This window comes from Hypanus sabinus, chromosome 6, assembly GCF_030144855.1.
Source record: "Hypanus sabinus isolate sHypSab1 chromosome 6, sHypSab1.hap1, whole genome shotgun sequence".
Classification (NCBI taxonomy): Eukaryota; Metazoa; Chordata; class Chondrichthyes; order Myliobatiformes; family Dasyatidae; genus Hypanus; species Hypanus sabinus.
Window position 1 is genome coordinate 72,959,445 of NC_082711.1, and position 20,464 is coordinate 72,979,908.

At 38.5% G+C, this 20,464-nt stretch overlaps 1 protein-coding gene across 1 annotated transcript in view; it reads left to right on the top strand.

The window, feature by feature from the left end:
• The window catches only part of LOC132395162 (contactin-associated protein-like 2), a 1,263,978-nt gene that overhangs the window by 1,022,294 nt on the left and 221,220 nt on the right, over positions 1-20,464 (top strand). Inside the window, exon 16 of the mRNA XM_059971460.1 lies at positions 1,821-1,991. Within this exon, the coding sequence (XP_059827443.1) occupies positions 1,821-1,991 (171 nt within the window). The remainder of the gene's footprint in view (positions 1-1,820; positions 1,992-20,464) is intronic.

Below are 20,464 nucleotides of genomic sequence, written 5' to 3' on the forward strand. Positions count from 1 at the left end.
TTTTACACTAAGCTGCCTCCCGTGCTCCATTTCCGCTGGCTCTAATTTTACTGTATCCACAAGATATACATTAGCTTCCCCCACCCCACACCCTCTCCCAGCCCCCCTTCCCCCCAGCACCCACCACCCTTATGGTTGCACTCTGGATCTCCTACAGGCTTGTTGAAATACTTGGCCTTCTCTGCTGGTGATTTTAGAATTAAATTATATTACTTTTACAAGAAATATGCAGAAATTTGATTTGACAGGGTTAACTTTTAGTCAATTCTCACATTTAGAGAGCTCCTGAAATATTATACTGATGTCATTTGCTTGCTAATGATATTCACTTCATATGCATAAGAGCGATTATTTTATTAATAGATTTCACTTTACCCACTGATGAGTTAATAATTCTCAAATATTTCCTTCATTTTCAAATTGGCAACTGTTCCTCCCTAAAAGGCCAATTGAAATGTAATCTGAGAAGAAACAATTTAATTAGATTTTTCCAATTATTTTGACAACAGACTGGACTTTAGGTTGTTTAACTTCTTTTCATGTTTCTGTTCAGGGATTTTCCTGTTGTTAAAGCACTACTTAAAGTACTTGCTTCTCCGACAATGACAAATGTGCATTCTGGGATGGGTATGTTAAACAGAGAGGGATGACTTCAGGGCTTGATTACATTAACGTGGAATTGTTGAAACAGTGGCATCATTACCAGATTAAGATCTGTAAAACGCACTAGAGTTGCTCCTGAAAAACCTGATCTTCATGTTCATGAATCTAAGTCACTATTCATACCAATTTAGTGCGGTATTTTCAGTTGAAATGGATTACTTTAGTTAGCATTTTAGCAAAAAAAATGAGTTTCCTAAATCGTTAAATAAATCCATTTTCTGATATATTAGAACAGATATATATTAGAATATATATCTGTACTATTCAGATATGTAAGTCAAATATGGCAGACAAGCAAATGTGTTAGTTTGCCTTGATTGGTTTGATGTTCACTGGTAACTTATATGAACGTACGTGGTTATGAGGGCTTTCCTTTGAGTTCCTTCTTCCACTGATAAATACTCTTCTGTCTTTGTTTATAAATGAATAATGATTAATTGGGCAAGTTTACATAGGGAAACTGTATATTTTTTTAAATGTGTTCAATTTTCTAATCCCTGTAATTATCATTCAAATTCCCCATTCCCTGCTATTTCTGTAAATTCTAAGTTGGAGACTTAATCAAATTGATTACTGAAGAAATCCACTTGTGCACTTCCTTAAGTTTTACAATGTAAGTCTTTAAATCTCTTCCAAAACTTAATCCAATTAACACATAAATTTCTAGTGCTTAATTAAATTGTTTTAAGTAATTTCTGGAGCTCGTCTGTTGTTCCAAGCAAAGACCTCTCCCTAAAATCTTCACTTCTAATGTTTTTGCACAGACCTTTGTGTGCTAATGTCATGGTAACACTACATGCTGCTGGTGTTGAAATGTATCAAAATGTGTCTATGTTTGAATCACCCGCCTTCTGAAACTTTTGCCGCCTTAGCCTCTAGTACTAATTCTATCCACCATCCACAGCAAAAAGAAGTTATTTATTATAAGTGGCAGCATCCACATATACTTTGTTATGTAAATGATACAATCAATGATTAAGCAAGAGGTTAATTTCTCCTATGCAAGAAATGTTCTTTTTGTTTCATAAATGATGAGGTTTTTGAAAAGCTTTGACATATTATCAATGCACCATCTGATCCATTGTTGTAACACTTATTACTTACGGCAACATGCAAATCAGTTAGGTCATTTCTATCTCTCCTTTTTCTCCAATTAGGAAACTATTGGAATGCTGCTTCATTCAATACCCCGTCCTCTTATCTTCACTTTTCAACTTTCCATGGAGAGACGAGTGCTGACATCTCATTTTACTTCAAGACTTCAGCACCATATGGAGTATTCCTCGAAAATCTGGGCAACACGGATTTCATAAGGCTTGAATTAAAATGTAAGTCGACCTGGAAAAGCATAGTTGCACTTTTATATATATCAGTTATATTTAAATTTAAGTTAAATGCAAGGTATATTTATATTCAAATAATCTTATTATGATCTATCATTCATATTATTACATTTTTGAAAGTAAATAAAAATAGTTAAAAGCGTATTTTTTGGTAAAGCAAACTGATATCCATATCGTGTTGAAGTCAGTACCTGGATCACAAGATAAGAAGGCATGACATTAGAGAAATATATTGACATGGATTAAATATTGGTTACCACATAGAAGACAGAGTCAGATTGAAAGGTTTCTTTTGAGGCTGGAAGAATTTAACTAGGGCTCAAGATCAGTTTTTGACCCACAACAATTTACCATTTATGTTAATAACCTAAAAGGCATTCAGAGTATAAATTTGACAATAACACAAAAATAGGTTGGACATGATGCTGCAAAAAGATATTTCAGTTCTGTTATACATTATACATAAGTTGAGTAAGGAAGCAAAACCTTGACAATTGCAGTTCTGTGTGAGGAAATATTGTGTCCTGTATTACAGTCAGAGGAAACAAATGGTAAACTAATAAAAAAATGGTAAAAAAATTTCAAATGAGTAGAGTACAGAGGGATCTAGCTCTTCTTGTTCACCAATCACAAAAAAATATTAGCAGCTGTTACATAGCTTTGATCATATAATTCAGGAAAGGATACACTTACAATAGAGACTGTTGAAAATAAATTTACTATGCTAACTTCTGGCATGAGATGGTTATCTAATCATAAGCATTTAAAAAGGATGGAATCAATATATTTTGAAGTTAGAAGAATGAAGGGAGATCAGGTGAACCATGTCACGCCCCCTTATGATATTTAAACAAGCAATATCCTCAGAGGGTAAGACAGGTTTGAGGTGTTTTCGCTGATGGGAGATTATCAAACAAGGACTCGATTATATTTTGTAGTTCTAAAATATTAAATTAAATGAAAGGAAAAGATGGGAGTCCAAAATATGAGTCTAACTTTGTGTTTATATTAAGCATGGCCATACTTATCACATGGTGATGTGATGGCGTATGCAATTTACATATTTTTACAGATAACACACAATGTATTATTTAAACAAACAATAATACTTAATCAAATCATACATTTACAATATTACTCAAATATTACTGAAATATTAAATACACAACACTCCTCCTGCTTAGGTATGAGTTCCAACTCAATATAGAATACGTCTCAACTCTATACACTATATACGTTATAATACAACTACTATACAGATATCCACAGTGTAGTAAAGTTTAAATTGTACTTCTCATATTTGTACTCTTGTGGGATAACGTCTTTCCTGACAAGGGATGTCACTCTGCTTGGTAGATGAGACTTGTGGCTGTGAAACAGCCTCAGGTTCAGGGGCCTCCTTGATGGTGGTGGTAGGAGTTGACTCTGAGACTGCTGGAAGTCATTTTGACAGCTCTGGTCATCTTTTTTCTCCTGTTCTTGGCTTTTCTCTCTGAATCCTTCCTTCTCTCCAGGCCCAACTTCTTTCCCTCTCTTTATCCTCCTCTTTTTCTTTCTCACATTCCTTCTCTCTTTCACACCTTTCTCATTCTCACTCATGTTCTTTCTCTCTATCTGTCCTCTCCCTTTTCTTTTACTTTTTCTTCTTTCTAGTATCTGTATCTTGATCTTAAGAAGTTGCATTTAGTTCATGGGAATATATTCTTATTAATCCTTCTATTGTTCCTTTTATGATCTGATCGCTCAGTTTCATCATCCTAACATCATCTGTCGAATCCTCTGTTTTCATATCTCCATTGATTCCTTTCTTTTTGGCTTTCCATTCATCCTGCAGTTTTGGTCCCTGCATCTACTTTTGCAAACGGATTTTTGTCTCCCATTGGAAGTTCATGAAAACCTTAATGTATTCAGAGTAGATTCTGGCTCTTTGTACTTACAAAAGCCACGTGCTTGCAATTTTCCTGGAGCTCTTTGAACTCTCTTCCAATTTAAAACCAAGCCACATTTCACGAATAACTGCCTGAATAATCTATCAGAAGCTTTCTCAGATATATTGCCTACAAAAGCTGTTGGAGTTGGACCACTGCATTCATTACATTCATGATCCAATAAGCCTTCTAACCAGAGACAGACTTGTTTACCCTGTGTTAGGCAATGGTCAGGGTGTACAGCATGAAGACAGTTGTGACATCATCCAGACCTTTTCTTATTTCACTTTCAGTTGACTCTCTTGCAGGGGATTGCCCCATGCAATTGTTGGATGGATCCCCATTTAAGTTGTAATTTTCTCAGCCAATCACAGCCCCACAATGCTGGCCCTCTTGTATTTTTTTTTAACCACATACATCCCCAATGTGGCTTTTTGGTTGTTGTATTTCCCTGTTACAAATGTCATTCCTATAGGAGTTATATTTGCTCCAGTACTATCTCTAAACTGGATATCTGCAGGCTTCATTTCAGCACCTTTGAAGTGCCATTCAGACTCATTTTGTGAATTGACCAAAACAGCTGAACCAGTATCCAATTCCATTTTAATGAATTTGCCACTTACCTCTGGTGTAAGCCACATTGCTGGTCTATTATTAGTTTTTACATTGTAGATCTCAAGGTTAGCCGGTTCTGTATCACTCTCACCACTATCTGATTTTTCATCAATAGCATGCAATTAGTGCACTTTTTGAAACTGCAGTTTGATTTTTATCGTTATCTGTTCCCTGTGTGGTTCATTTATTTTTGACTGCCCAACATGCTCTTTGTTTGTGTCATACTTTCTTGAACTTTTTACAAGTTTTGCCTTTAAACCTGCATTGATCTGGTGTGTGTGAGCTCCTGCCACAATGGGATCACAGCTTGTTCCACCAGACTCTATTCTGTATATGTGTTGCAATTTTGTTCATAGTCACTTTCATTTCTGATTACAACTCAATTGTGGCTCTATCTGCTGTTTCCGTTGAAACAGCTGTTTCAACTACTCTTTTAAATGTTCATGCTTCAGTTAGGAGCTGTTTTTGAATACTTTTTTGTAAGATTCCTGAAAGTAAACAATCTCTCAATGCATCACTAAGCCAATTACCAAACTGACTTTTCTGAGACAACTTCATCAATTCAGCCACGTACACTGAAATGGACTCCCCTTCTTTTTGATTCTGCTATGAAACCTAAAGCATTCTGCAGTCAAGAAAGTTTGTTGTTCTAAGTGTTCCTGCATTACTTTCAGCAAAGCTCATTTCAACTGGTTTGGTTGGAGCAGTTAAATTTCAAAGCAAAATGTATGCCCTTAAATCCAATACACTCAGCAATATTGGCACTTGCCTTCCATTGACTATTTAATTTGCTTCAAAATACTGCTCAATCCATTCAGTATACAATATCCAGTAATCTGCTGTGTCAATCTTTCTGATGTAGCCAGCCATTTCTGCTCCTATTTTTATTTATGATTATTAACACGCAGTACACATTATTTATGAAACCTTGAGTTTGTCTCCTACTGCTTCTTTTTAAACTCATCCATTTCTTTCTTCCCCTTCAGAACAGAAGTGTGCTGTCCTGTTTTTTTTTCTTGGCCATTTCTTGCTCCATATTTTTTAACAAGAATGTCTTGCTGTGCTTCAACAGGTCATCTCAGGTTCACTTAAAATTTCTACTGTTAAGTTTTGCAATTCTAAAACATTAAACTTGTCAAATGGAAAAGATGGGAGTCCGAAATGTGACTCTAACTTCATGTTTACTTTAAAGGAGATGTGCACTTATCACCTGGTGCTGTGATAACATATACCATTTATGTACTTGTACATATAACCTGCAATGATTATTTAAATGAACAATAGTATTTAATCATACAATATATTTACATTTTATTCAAATATTACTGAAATACTAAATACACAGCAGATTCAAGGTATGGAACCTGGATAAGATCAATGTGCAAAAGACACTTGTAGCAGAGTATGATGATGCTCAGGAATTCTCCACCACTGTGGGTGAGGAAGGAGGATCACTGAAGGTATTTGAATTGGAAATATCTATTTTTTAAGATCAGGGAGCTAAGGGCTGTGAGGAACTCCACTGCAGAGGATTTAAGCCTTGGATAGATCAATCATGATCATTTTGAATGACAGGGCAGGTATGAGGATTAAGTAGTCCATTCCTGCTTCTATTTTCTTGTGTTCCTTTGTCATGCTACATCATTGAAACACTTCTGCGTAATCAAGCAATAAAGCTGCTAATACAAAATGGCATTTGATTGTGACCAGTGGTGTGGCATCACCTTGATCAGCTAATCTGCCACCACTCATCTGCCTACTATGTGCCACGTGATAACTAATACTAGAAAGAGCGTAACTCATATTCGGAGATGTATTATGGAAACAGCAGCATAACTCAACACTTTCTGTTCCATATCATTGTCAGACTAAAGTCACAAAATTGCAGAGTAACAACATCATTCAAAGCTTCAGTTGGATACTATCAGGATCCATTTTGAACCAGAGTGACAGAAGAGATGTTGCTTTATCAGTTTGTAGTCTCTTACTTGAGGCACATTATGAAAATGGTGCTTTTTGCATATCCCAGTTTGTCTGGGTCAAGAAGAAATTTGTCAGATGCTGAGATTACTCATGCGCCTTTTTTTTGTAAGTATCTGTCTTCCTAGAAAAGCTATCAATTTTTACATATGCTAGTTAGTCAATATCACCAATGAACATCAAAGTCCTCAGAAACAAAATTAATTCTCCTGAACTTTTGCTTTTTTTTAATATGTTCAAGAATATATTTAATTAAGAGCAATTTGAATTTATCTTATTTCTTTTCCCTTCAGGATATTTCATTAGGAATAGCATATGTTGTAAAAATCACCATGCTTTGTAAAGTTAAAATTTCAGAATGCAACAGAAATTTTTGATGTATCAAATAACATTTTGTTAACGATATCCTAATTTCTTGAAACAAGGGTCGCCCAACTAAGACAGAGATGAGAGGGTTATGATCTCCAGATTACCTCAGGTGCCATGTGCTAGCAAGGTCAGAAACTGAAGAATAAAACAGTTACATTTGTGTCTGAAGAGCTGATGCGGGGTCAAGGATTCAGGTTCTTGGACAATTAATATCTCTTCTGGGGTAGAGGTGCCCTGCGCTTCAACAAGAGAAGGACAAATATATTTGTAGAAAATTTTATGAGGGCGCACGAGAATTTTATGAGGGCGCACGAGAAGCTTTAAACTAGATAAGCCATGGGTGAGACTCCAAGCAAGTTATGGGATTATGCAGTGAGAGCAATGATCAGGATAGCTAGGGACACAGTGAAGGCAGGGAAAAGAAACCTCGGTTAAGTTGCATTTATTTCAATGTACAAGGTTTAACAAATAAGGCACACAAGCTCAGAGCATGGATTGGCTCTGAAGACCAGGATGTTATATCCATAGCAGAAATATTCTAAGAGAGAACTGCATGGCTGGCAGCTCAATAATCCAGAATACAGGTGCTAAAGATGTGACAAATGTGAGAAGGGGGCATTCCTTTTTTGATAAGGAAGACATGATGTCGGTACATGGAGATGACATTCTTAGAGGTGAGGCCATGTGGATGGAACTCAGAAACAAGAAGGCCAGGACCACTCTAATGCAGCTGTATTAGATACCCCCCTTCCCCCCCCCCCCCATAGTCAGTGGGAACTTGAGAAGCAAATCGATAGGGAAATTGATCATAGTTGTAAGAATAATAGGGTTGTAGAAGTGGGAGATTTTAATTTCCCCAGTATTGACTGCCCCCCCCCCCCAGAGAGCTAAGGACTGGAACAGAGTGGAATTTCTGAAATGCGTCCATGAAAGTTTCCCAAGTCTAGATATAGTGGGCACCACCTGGGAGGGTGCAATACTAGACCTACTCTTAGAGAACAAGGCAGGGCAGGTTACTGGAAAGCAGTCAGAGAGCACTTTGGCTCTTGTAACTGTAATTATGTAAGTATTAAGATAGAGATGGTAAAGGATAGGTCAAATCCAGAAGTTAGGGTCAGGTGAACCTGGTTGAAGGGAAATGAACAAAAGGCACTTGGTGTTGTTTAGAAAGCATTTGGACAGTTACTTAAGTAGGAAAGGCACAGAAGGATAAGGGCCTAATGCAGTTAGTATGGAAGGAATCATAGCTGGCGTCGATTGAGATGGGCCAGAAGTGCCAAAGACTGTGCTGCACAATTCTTAATTCTATGAGTCGTTCATAGTCTGTAATGCAAAGTTGAACTCATAATCAGATTTTGTTTAGACCTAAAACATAGGAGCAGAATTAGGCCTTTTGGCCCATTGAGTCTGCTCTGCCATTCAATCATGGCTGATCCATTCTCCCCCTTCTCAGCCCCACTTCCCAGTCTTCTCGCTATAACCCCTGATGCCATGTCCGGTCAAAAATCTGTCAAGCTCTGCCTTAAGTACACCCAATGACCTGGCCTCCACAGCTGCCTGTGGTAACAAATTCCACAAATTTACCACCCTTTGGTTAAAGAAATTCTTCCACATCTCTGTTTTAAATAGATGTCCGTCTATCCTGAAGCTGTATTCTCTAATCCTAGATTCCCCCACCATGGGAAACATTCATTCCACATCAACTCTGTCTATGCCTTTCAAAATTCAAAAGGTTTCAGTAAGATCCCGTCTCCCATCCTTCTGAGTTCCAGCGAGTACAGTCCCAGAGCTATCAAATGTTCCGCACAGGATAACTTTGAACATCTCTGAAACGTCTCCAATCCCAGCACATCTTTTCTTAGATGAGGGGCCCAAAACTGTTCACAATACTCAAGATGAGGCCTCACCAGTGCCTTATAAAGCCTCAGCATCACATCCTTGCTCTTGTATTCTAGACCTCTTGAAATGAATGCTAACGTGGCACTTACCTTCTTCACCACCAACTCTACCTGCAAGTTAAGCTTTAGGGTGTTCTGCAAAAGGACTCCCAAGTCCCTTTGCATCTCAGATTTTTGGATTTTCTCCCCATTTAGAATATTGTCTGCACATGTATTTCTATGACCAAAATGCATTTTCCAACACTGTATTTCATTTGTCACTCACTCATCCATTCTCCTAATCTGTCTAAGTTCTTATGCAGCCTACCTGTTAACTGAACACTACCTGCCCCTCTATCAATTTTCATATCATCTGCAAACTTGGCAACATAGCCATCTATTCCATCATCTAAATCATTGATATACAGCATAAAAAGCTGTCCCAACACTGACCCCTGCGGAACACCAATTCACTGGCAGTCAACCAGAAAATGACCCTTTTATTCCCACTTGCTGCCTCCTACCAATCAGCCAATGCTCTAACTGTGCCAGTAACTTTTACGTAATACCATGGGCATAAACTTAGCAAGCAGCCTCATGTGTGGCACCTTGTTAAAGGCCTTCTGAAAGTCCAAATATACAACATCCTGTGTATTTGCTTTAGCTATCCAACTTGTAATCTCCTCAAAGAATTCCAACACATTTGTCAGGCAAGATTTTCCCTTAAGGAAGCGATGCTGAATTTGTCCTATCTTGTCCTCTGTCACCAAGTACTCCATAACCTCATCCTTAACAATTTGACTCCAACAGCTTCCCAAACTCAAGGTCAGGCTATCAGGTCTATAATTCCCTTTCTGCTGCCTTCCTCCTTTCTAAAAGAGTGGGATGAAATTTGCAATTTTCCAGTCCTCTGACACCATTCCAGAGTCCAATGATTTTTGAAAAATCATTACTAATGCCTCCACAATCTCTACCAATGCCTCTTTCTGAAGCCTAGGGTGCAGTTCATCTGGCCTGGGTGATTTGTGTACCCTTAGGTCTTACAGCTTTTTAAACACCTTCTTCCTTGTAACAGTAACTGAACTCACTTCTCTTCCTTTACACTCTTTAACATCTGACACACTGCTGTTGTCTTCCAGTGACAACTGATGCAAAATGCTCATTTAATTCATCTGCCCTCTCCTTGTTCCCGTTATTATTTCTCCGGCCTCATTTTCTAACGGTCTTATATCCACTCTCATCTCCCTTTTTGTAACATACTTGATAAAGATTTTACTATCCACTTTGATATTGTTTGCCGGCTTGTTTTCATATTTCATACTGACCCTCCTAATGAATATTTTAGTTGCTCTCTGTAGGTTTTTAAAAGCTTCCGGATTCTCCGTCTTCGCAGTAACTTTTGCTTTGTTGTATGCATTTTCTTTTGCTTTTACGTTAGCATTAACTTCCCTTTACAGCCACAGTTGTACTATTTGGCCATTTGATAATTTCCTTGTTTTTGGAATACATCTATCCTGCACCTTCCTCATTTTCTCAAGAAACTCAAGCCATTGCTGTTCTGCTGTCATTCCTGCCAGCATCTCCTTCCAATTTACTTTGGCTGACTCCTCTTTCATACCACTGTAATTTCCTTTACTCCGCTGAAATACTGCAAAGTCAGACTTCATTTTCTCCCTATCAAATTTCAAGATGAATTCAATCATATTGTAATCACTGCCTCCTTAAGGTTCTTTGACCTTCAGCTCTCTAATCACCTCCAGTTCATTACATAACAGTCAATCCAGTTTAGCTGATCCCCTCATAGGCTCAACAACAAACTGCTCTAATACTCTCTGTCATCTTAAAGGCATTTTGAAATGCATTTCCAACCTGATTTTTCCAATCGACCTGCATGTTGGAATCTCCCATGACTATCATAACATCATCTTTTTGACATCTTCTCTATTTCCTGTTGTAATCTGTGGTCCACATCTCAGCTACAGTTGTGAGGCCTGTATATAACTGCCATCGTGGTCCTTTTACCCTTGCAGTTTCTTAACTCAGCCCACAAGGATTCAACATTGTCCGATCCCATGTCCCATCTTTCTACTGATTTGATGTCATTCTTTCCCATCTGTGCCAGCCTCTCGACTGACCTTCCTATCCCTCCAATGCAACGTGTAACCTTGGACGTTCAGCTCCCAACTACAACCATCCTTCAGCCACAATTTAGTGATGACCATAATCTCATACCTGACAATCTGTTACAGTGCAATACAATCATCCAACATATTTCTGATATTCTGTGCATTGAGATATAACAGTTTTGGTGCTGTATTTGCTACCCTTTCTGATTTTGTTAGTGTACTGATTCTACTAATACAGTGACACTCATCCTGCTGGCTGCAATTATGTCCTATCATCTGCCTGCCCTTCCTGACAATCTGACTGCACGCTTTCTTTAGTTTTTTTTAACCGTTTGTCCTATCCTGAGTCCCTTCACTCCAGTTCCCACCCCCCTGCCAAATTAGTTTAAACCCTCCCCAACAGCTTTAACAAACCTGTCCACGAGAATATTGGTTCCCCTTGTGGTCAGTTGCAACCTGTCACTTTTGTCATACGTCCCCCAGTAGAGATCCCAATGATCCAAGAACCTGAAGACCTGCCCCCTGCACCAGTTTCTCAGCCATGTATTAATTTGCCAAATCATCCTGTTCCTACCCTGTCTGGCATGTGGCATAGGCAGCAATCCAGAAATTGCTACCCTGGAGGCCCTGCTTCTCAGCTTTCTGCCTAGCTCTCTAAATTCTCTCTTCAGGACCTCTTTGCTTTTCCTTCTCATGTCATTCGTCCCAATATGTACCAAGACATCTGACTGCTCTTTAATAAATGATACAGCCAGCTCAAGCAGCCAGCTACTGCTTGTAATGTTGTGTTCATATCATTTCTCGTGATATTTTGAAATCTATTGCCATTGCCCTTCTGTTTGTCTGGGTCTAGCTATCATAGAAAAATGTTTGCTTTACAGATTAATATGAGCAAAGTTCTATTAAAGGATAGTTATTACTTAATCCAGGTCTCTTGACAATATAAAGAGCACTCTCTGAACTGTTTTTCCCTAAAAGTTAGAATTGAGATTAATTTATAAATGTAAGTCTATTTCTTCCTTCTTTGCATACTGTTGAAAAGATAATATATATGACTGATCCTCAGCCCCTGCTACATTTTGGAAAATCGATGCTGCCCCTTGCTTGGCAGCTTATCCACCTAACTGAGAAATAGAAGCCCAGTTGTGTCAAACAAGTCAAATTTCTGAAGCATAAAGAGGTTTCTTGAGGTGGCAGCATTTAGTAGGCATTAATGTTTGCTATACTCAGGCCTTATTACTTGAACATTATTGCTGAAGATGAACATTCCTTATTGTTGGAGTTAAATAATGAAAAACGTCACTTAAAAAGCTTCATGGCAATCATTTTGTGTATGAAGGATATAGTTTATCATTTTACATAGTCATCCACAATCAATTAGAATTGTGTTAAATAGTTTTAATGCAGCTAATGTAGTCATAATTTAAAGTTAAAGACAAAAAATTATTAGATATCACAAGATTGTTATTGATCTTTAATAACTGTACTATTACATCAATGCAACAAGCACTTTAGACAGAGGTCCAACACGTTTCAATATGTACAATGTATATTAATCCTAATCGTCACCACACAAGCATATAGAGCTTAAATGAAGAATAATATACTATAGTGTTGTTGGTTCATTTCACGCATAAGCCATTGTACCGAAACTTTAATGAATCATAAATGTCATTTAAACTTCAGGATGAGAATATCTCCAATAGAAATTAATTTACAACATGCACATTGTTCACTACTCCCAGTTTATTCGTCCATTTTATTCATCCTTGACTTAATTGGTTTAATGGCATTATAATTGGAGACAGAAACATAGTGTCAGCATTGTAAGAGAATTAGTTGAGTTACTTTGAGAAACAATTTGCAGTTTATTGTTTGGAATTTCTGACAGAAATGTATTATGAATACATTAAAACTGGAATGGTCATACTTTGAGCTGTTCTATGCCCTACCGCTTTTCTAATAACTGTTATTTTAACAATATAGCTAAGTTTTAAAATGGTTCTAAAGGCAATGACATTAAGCATCAAATTTCCCTGTGGACTTTGTAACTAATAAGCAATTATTTAGTCTTATTTATAAATTAAGTATAAATTTTGTTTATATTACTCAACTTTGTGGGATACTATTCCCACACTGTGTTTAAGTGTCATCAATGCATATTCTTGGAACAAATTTCAAAGCAAATTTATTCTCAAAGTACTTATATGTCAACATATGCAGCCCTGGGATTTATTTTCTTGCAGGCACATTCTATAAATCTATAATAGAATACTAACCATAATAGAGTCAACTTGGGCGTTCAACCAGTGTGCAAAACACAACACAAAAATAACACATAAATAAGTAAGCAACCGATATCAAGAACATGAGATGAAGAATCTTTGAAAGTGCGCCCATAGGTTGTGGAAACTTTCCAATGATGGGGCAAGAGAGATTAAGTGAAGTTACCCCTTTGGTTCAACAGTCTGATGGTTGAGGGGTAATAACTGTACCTGAAATCGGTGGTGTGGGTCCTGAGGCTCCTGTACCTTCTTCCTGATGGCAGCAGTGAGAACAGAGCATGTCCTGGGCGAAGGGCGTCCCTGATGATCAATGCTGCTTTCCTGTGACAACATTTTGTGTAGGTGTGCTCAGTGATGAGGAGGACTTTACCCATGATGGACCCGGCTGTGTCCAATACATGGTTGTAGGATTTTCTGTTCAAGGGCATTGGTGTTTCCATACTAGGCGGGAATGCAGCTAGTCAGTATACTCTACACAACACATCAATGAAACTGTCAGAACCACCACAAAGCTACAGCACATAGATAAATCAGAGGTCTGCTTAAATGTTCAAAGTAATCAGGCAGCAAGAACTGTGAGAGTGGATTGCCATATTGAAGCAGATTATCAGAAATTACTGTTTCAGTCAAGCTGCATAATCCCAGATGTTGAAATTTTTTTTTAATTCTTGTTTTATGATTACACAAAGCAGTATTGCTTTCCAATGAATTTCATCATACTCTAATTTTCTCTCCCTGAGCAAATTGAGCTCTAAGGTACATAAATTTGTTTCCAAGCAACTGATGCTATTCAACCTGAGCAAGAACATCATACGTGTCTATCCAATTCAGGAATTTTCACAACTGTCATACTCTCCAGATAACATAAACTGAATTGCAATTGCTCTTATTTTAAGAGATTTTTGTTTGTAGTGCAGCTTTGGATTTGTGTTATGTCTGCATTTGGCAGATTAGTGACCTCAGTTATTTAATAGATCTGAACACAGAATGCCAAATGCTAATATTTTAATTTATTGTAGAATTTGACTCCCTCATTAGAATGCTCCTCTGATCCTATCTGATTCTCTAGACAGATGGCTATTTGGATGATTTTGGTTGACTACTATTTATTGAAGATGCTCATCTGTCGGAAGCTTTTGCATTCTATAAAGACAAAAACTATTTTATGTTAATGAATTTTTTTATTGAGGATAATGTTCTTTCCTTGATTTTTTGACAATCCGCTGCACATTGCAATTGGGTGAAATTCGGTGCATGTACCCAATAAATGGCCAATCTATTAGTATATCAAATTCACTTAATTATTGTGCGAGGCTGAAATCATCCAATAATCCCATATGAATCTGATATTGATTATAGTTGACATCTCTTATCATACTACTTCAATGTAAAAGCTCAAAATACTCATACATATCATAATGCATAAAGGAATTCAGCACCTGAAAATCATAAGCTAACAGAATTCCCTGTTATTTTATGGGATGATAATGATTTTGCTGCATGATCTTACTTTCCTGAGCTTCTGCTTCACCATTGTATTGTTAGAATGGAGGCAGAAAGGGAATTCCATTCAACCAATGATCCCATAATTGGATGGGCTGCGCAGCAGAGAAATGATTAGTAACCAATGAGTAATGGGAACTGACACAATAAATAGAGCCAGTTAGAATTGCAAAAGAGAAGTTGTTTTTTTTTAATGACATAAGCATTTTGTCTATTAAATTAAAAAGATGATTTGATAATGATAGCTGCAGTGAACTTATTTATTTTAATTCTAAGAGATACAGCACAGAACAGGCCCTACTGGCCCAATGAGCCACATGAACCAGCAACCCAGCAATTTAAGGCAAGCCTAATCAAAGATAATTTACAATAACCTACTAACCAGTATGTCTTTGGATTGTGGGAGGTAGCTGAAACACCTGAAGGAAACCCACGTATTCACAATGAGGATGTACAAACCCCTTACAGACTACATCAGAAATGAACTACAAACTCTGACATCCCAAGCCATAATAATGTTGCATTAACCACTGAGGCTTTAGGAATAAGCAGGGTCAATATTGTTCTGTTGCTTGCAATGGAAAATAAGTTAATTGACATAAATTAGTGGGGGATTAAAATTCCCACCTCCTGGCATGTGGAATATGGAGATCCTACATTTCATAATTAGTATGGGCATGTATAGAAGTTTAATCTGTGTTATGGTAATAAGATAAAGGGGCCTGATTCCAAACATACTCATTCACCAAGATAGCTCTGGAGTCCTCTTCTAAGCAAGGTTTCCTCAAGGGAAAATCTTGTGTGACAAATCTGTTGGAATTCTTTGAAGAGATAACAAGCAGGATAGACAAAGGAGAATTGGAAGATGTTGTGCAATTGGATTTTCAGAAGGCCTTTGACAAAGTGCCACACATGAGGTTGCTAAACAAGTTAAGAGTCCATGGTATTACAGGAAAGCTGCTAACATGGATAAAGCAGTGGCTGATTGGCATGAAGCAAAGAAAGGGAGTAAAGGGAGCCTTTTCTGGTTGGCTGTCAAACTCTAGTGGTGTTCCATAGGGGTCTGTGTTGGGACCGTTTCTTTTACATCATATGTCAATGACTTTGATGACTTAGAATAGATGGCTTTGTTGCAAAGTTTGTAGGCAATATGAAATAGGTAAAGGGGCAAGTAGTTTTGAGGAGGTAGAGAGGCAACAGAAGGACAGACAGATGAGGAGGATGAGCAAAGTAGTGGCAGATGGCATACAGTGTCGGCAAGTGTATGGTCTTGGTAGAAGAAATGAAAGATATCACTCAGATGCAAAGGGACTTGGGAGTCCTTGTGCAGGGTTCTCTAAAGGCTTATTTGCAGTTTGAGTAGGCAATGAGGAAGGCAAATGCAATGTTAGCAATCATTTCAAGAGGACTGGATAAAAAAGCAAGGATATAATGTTGAGACTTTATAAAGGATTGTGAGGCCTCATTTGGAGTATTATGAGTAGTGTTGGGCCCCTTATCTAAGAAAAGATGTGCTGACACTGGAGAGACTTAAAAGGAATTCATGAAAATGATTTCAGTATTGAATGCCTTGTCATATGAAGAGCGTTTGATGGCTCTGGGCCTGTATTCACTGGAATTCAGAAGAATGGGGATGACCTATTTGAAACCTTTCTAATGTTGAATGACCTCAATAGAATGGATGTAAAGAGGATGTTTCCTATGTTGGGAGATTGTAAGACCAGAGGACACAGCCTCAGAATAGAGTGGTGTCCTTTTAGAATGGAGATGAGGTGGGATTTCTTTAGCCAGAGAGTGGTGAATCTGTGGAATTCTTTGCCACAGGCAGTGTGGAAGCCAAACCTTTATGTATATTTAAGGCAGAGCTTGATAGATTCTCCACTGGTCAGGACATGAAGGTATACGGGGAGAAGGCAGGAGAATGAGGCTGAGAGGGAAAATTGGATCAGCCACGATGAAACAGCAGAGCAGACTTGATGGGCCAAATGGCCTAATTTTGTTCCTATATCATAGGGTCTTATGGTTTAATAACAGTGGCTTCTAGCGATACCAAGAGATTATGCCATTAGTTGAAGTCATTGTGTGCATGCATTAGAAAATATCATTCTAACAGCTGTTCACAATTGATGTTCATGATCTACTGTCTACTTCCCATTAGGTTCACTTAGCCATCTACTTCTAAAAACCAGCAGGAAATGTATAATTTCAGAAGATAAATTCGTTTTCAAATTAAATGAGTTTAATTGGTTTCGAGGAAAAATGTATTTCAATGATTGGAATCCAAGTGCTATGTATATTTTTTTTTAAACTTTCAAAAAATACTCAGCAACTAAACAAACAGGAAGTTCACATTTATACGTCAATTTGCCTCCAGCTTTTCCCTGAACTGTGAGCATAAATCTCTGAAAATATTTATGCTGCTCTGCAGACTGGATAATACAAAATAGTGCATCAGAAGCATGCATGAGAAGTACTGGATGGAGAGGAGGTGCTTGGTTACATCAGTATTTATGCAATGCTCATTTAATACCAGAAATGGATTGTTTATCCATGATTGTGTCAGCTGTGCCACGATTGAGTCAGTTGTGATTCGACTTGCATGCTATAATGGGCTAACACATACAAAATGCTGGATGAGCTCAGCAGATCAGGCAGCATCCATGGAAAGAAATAAACAGTTGATGTTTCAGGCTGAGACCTTTCATATGGACTGGAAGGAAAGGGGGAAGAAAACAGAATAAGAAGATGGGAGGAGAGGAAGGAGTACAAGCTAGAAGGTGACAGGTAATGCCAGGTGGGTAGGGGAGATGGAATGAAGTGAGAAGCGGGGAGGCGATAGGTAGGAAAAGTAAAGGACTAAAGAAGAAGGAATCTGTTAGGAGAGAAGAGTGGACCATGGGAGAAAGGGAAGGTGAAGAGACACAATGGGGAGGTGTTAGGCAGGTCAGATGAGGAGAAGAGAAGTGGTAAGAGGGGAGCTAGAGGGGGGAAAAATTACCAGAAGTGTTGCTCCTCCAACCTGAGAGTAGCTTCATTATGGCAGCGGAGGAGGCCAAGGATCAATATGTCAGAATGGGAATTGGAATTAAAATGCTTGACCACCTGGAAATCCTGTTAGTTGCCGATGGAGTGAAGGTGCTCAATAAAGCTTTCCTCCAATCTGTCAGGTCTCAGTGATACACATACAGTATACAGAGCATCAGATACTGGAGGCATAGGTGAAGTGTTACCTAACTTGGACGGACTGTTTGGGGCCCTGAATTGCAGTGAGAGCAAAGCCGGATGGGCAGGAGTAACACTTCTGCTTGCTGGGATGAGTGCCAGGAAGGAGAGTAGAGGGGAGGAGTAAATGAACAATGGAATCATGGAGAGAGTGATTTTTTGTGGAAAGCAGAGAGAGATGGGGTAGGTAAAGATATGTTTGTTAGTAGGATCCCATTGAAGATTGTGGAAGTTGTAGAGCTGCTGGATGAAAAATGCTATAATGGGCTACATGATGAAGTCGAGACAGCATTGCATCCTTTCCTGATGAACTTAACACATTCTATACACATTTTGAACAGTATGTCACCACCCACCTTGACAGCCTCCAATGCAACCATTGCAGAAGTTAGATCAGTCTTCTGGAGAGCGAACCTATGGAAAGCATTTGGTCAGGATGCTGGCTCTGGTCATGTCCTTAGATCAGCTCACACAAATCAGCTTGTGCTGGTATTTGCAGACATGTCTTATACTCACTGCTTCAATCTAAGGCTTCACTTGCTTTAAGAAGACCACAATCACCCCTGTACCCAAAAAAGACCAAGTAATGTGCTTTGATAATTATCACCTAATGGCTCTGATGTCCAACATCATGAAGTGTTTCAAGATGCCTATCACGGCATTGTGGCATGCAAAATCTCCAGCATCCCCATCAACATTGATTCACTACAACTTGCCTCTATTAAAATTTTTCTGTAGCAGATGCTTTCTCCTTGGTCATACACTCACCTCTGGAGTAAAGATACCTACATTAGACTATTGTTTATTGACTGCATAACCACCATCATTACTACCTTATAATTCCAAGTAAACTTACGTCCAAACACCGAGATCTAGGACTTCACGCCTCTCTTTTCAAATGGATGCAGACCAGCAAACCAAAATCAGTAAGAATATGTTGCAACACCTCCAACATAATTATCTTTAACACAGCCACCTCACAAGGCTGCACGCTCAGCTGCCCACTCGACTCCCTGTACACTTATGATTGAGTAGTCAGTTCCTGCTCTAAGTCCATCCACAAGTTTGTGTCAAACTTGTCCATCCACAATTTCAAGTTCGGATATGGCCCAAGTGCAGAGTGAGAGACACTGAAGCAGGTCGATAGTTCAGAGACTTTAATGCGAACAGTGTTAAAGGGAAAAGAAAACAATAAATGCTAGGCCAAACAGGGAAAATGAAGCCTATACTGTGGCTGAAAAGAACAACTAAATATTGAACGAATACCGCTAGTCTTCAGAGTCAGTTGACTCGACAGTCCAATTTCTCAGGCAAGGCCAAATGCAAACATGCAGTGAAGCATTGCTGTGCTCTGTCCAAGTCTCAACAAGCACTACAATGACAAGTATGAAGTATGATGCTGCTTAACAAGATTTTTAGCATGGATAGAAGATTAGCTGACAAACAGGAAGCAAAGAATCAGAATAAGGGGGGGGGGCTATTCTTGTTGGCTCCCAGTAACTAGTGTTGTCACTGATTTGAATGATGGACTTGATAGCTTTGTGGCCAAGTTTGCAGACAATATGAAGATCGGTAGAGGAGCAGGTAGCGTTGAAGAAGCAAGGAGTCTGTCAAAGGATTTTGACAGATTGGGAGAATGGTCAAAGAGGAAACAGATGGAATATAGTGTAGGGAAGTGTATGGTTATGCACTTTTCTAAACGGAGAAAATTTAAACATCAGAGGTACAAAGGGACTTGGGAGTCCTTGTGCCGGATTCACTACAGATGAACTTGCGGGCTGAGTAAGTGGTAAGGAAGGCAAAAGCAATGTTAGAGGATGTAATGCTGAGGCTTTATAAGGCATTCGTCAAACAACCCTTGGCATATTGTGAGCAGCTTTGGGCCCATTATCTGAGAAAAGATATACTGGCATTGGATAGGGTTTGGAGGAGGTTCATGAGAATGCTTCCAGGAATGAAACGGTTAATATATGAGGAATGTTTGATGGCTTTCTGTTTTCACTGGAGATTTGAAGAATGAGGGGGAATCTCAATGAAACTTATTGAATATTGAAAGGCCTGGATCCAGTGGATGTGGGCAGAATATTTCCTATAGTGGATGAGCCTAGGACCAGAGGGCACAGCCTCAGAATAGAGAAATATCCATTATCCAAAAAGGTAAGGAGGAATTTCTTTAGCCAGTGAGTAACTAATCTGTGGAATTCTTTACCACAGATGTCTGTGGAGGTCAGGTCATTTTTCATTAGTCAGGGCATTGATGGTTAGGAAGAAAAGGCAGGAAATTGGGATTGAGAGGGATAATAAATCTGCCATGTTGAAATGGCAGAGTAGACTCAATAGGACGAATGGCCTAATTCTGCTCCTAAGTCTTCTGGTCATATGCTGGAAAATCTATTGTTTATTTTAAACCTGAGGCTGACAGATTTTCATAACTCATTGATATGAGGCATTGATGGGGCTCAGATTTATCAAAATCGCATTGAGTATCAGGGCAGGACATTCATCTGTGACCAGTATATCCATCTGGAGACATAGCGCTCAAAATCAATGGCA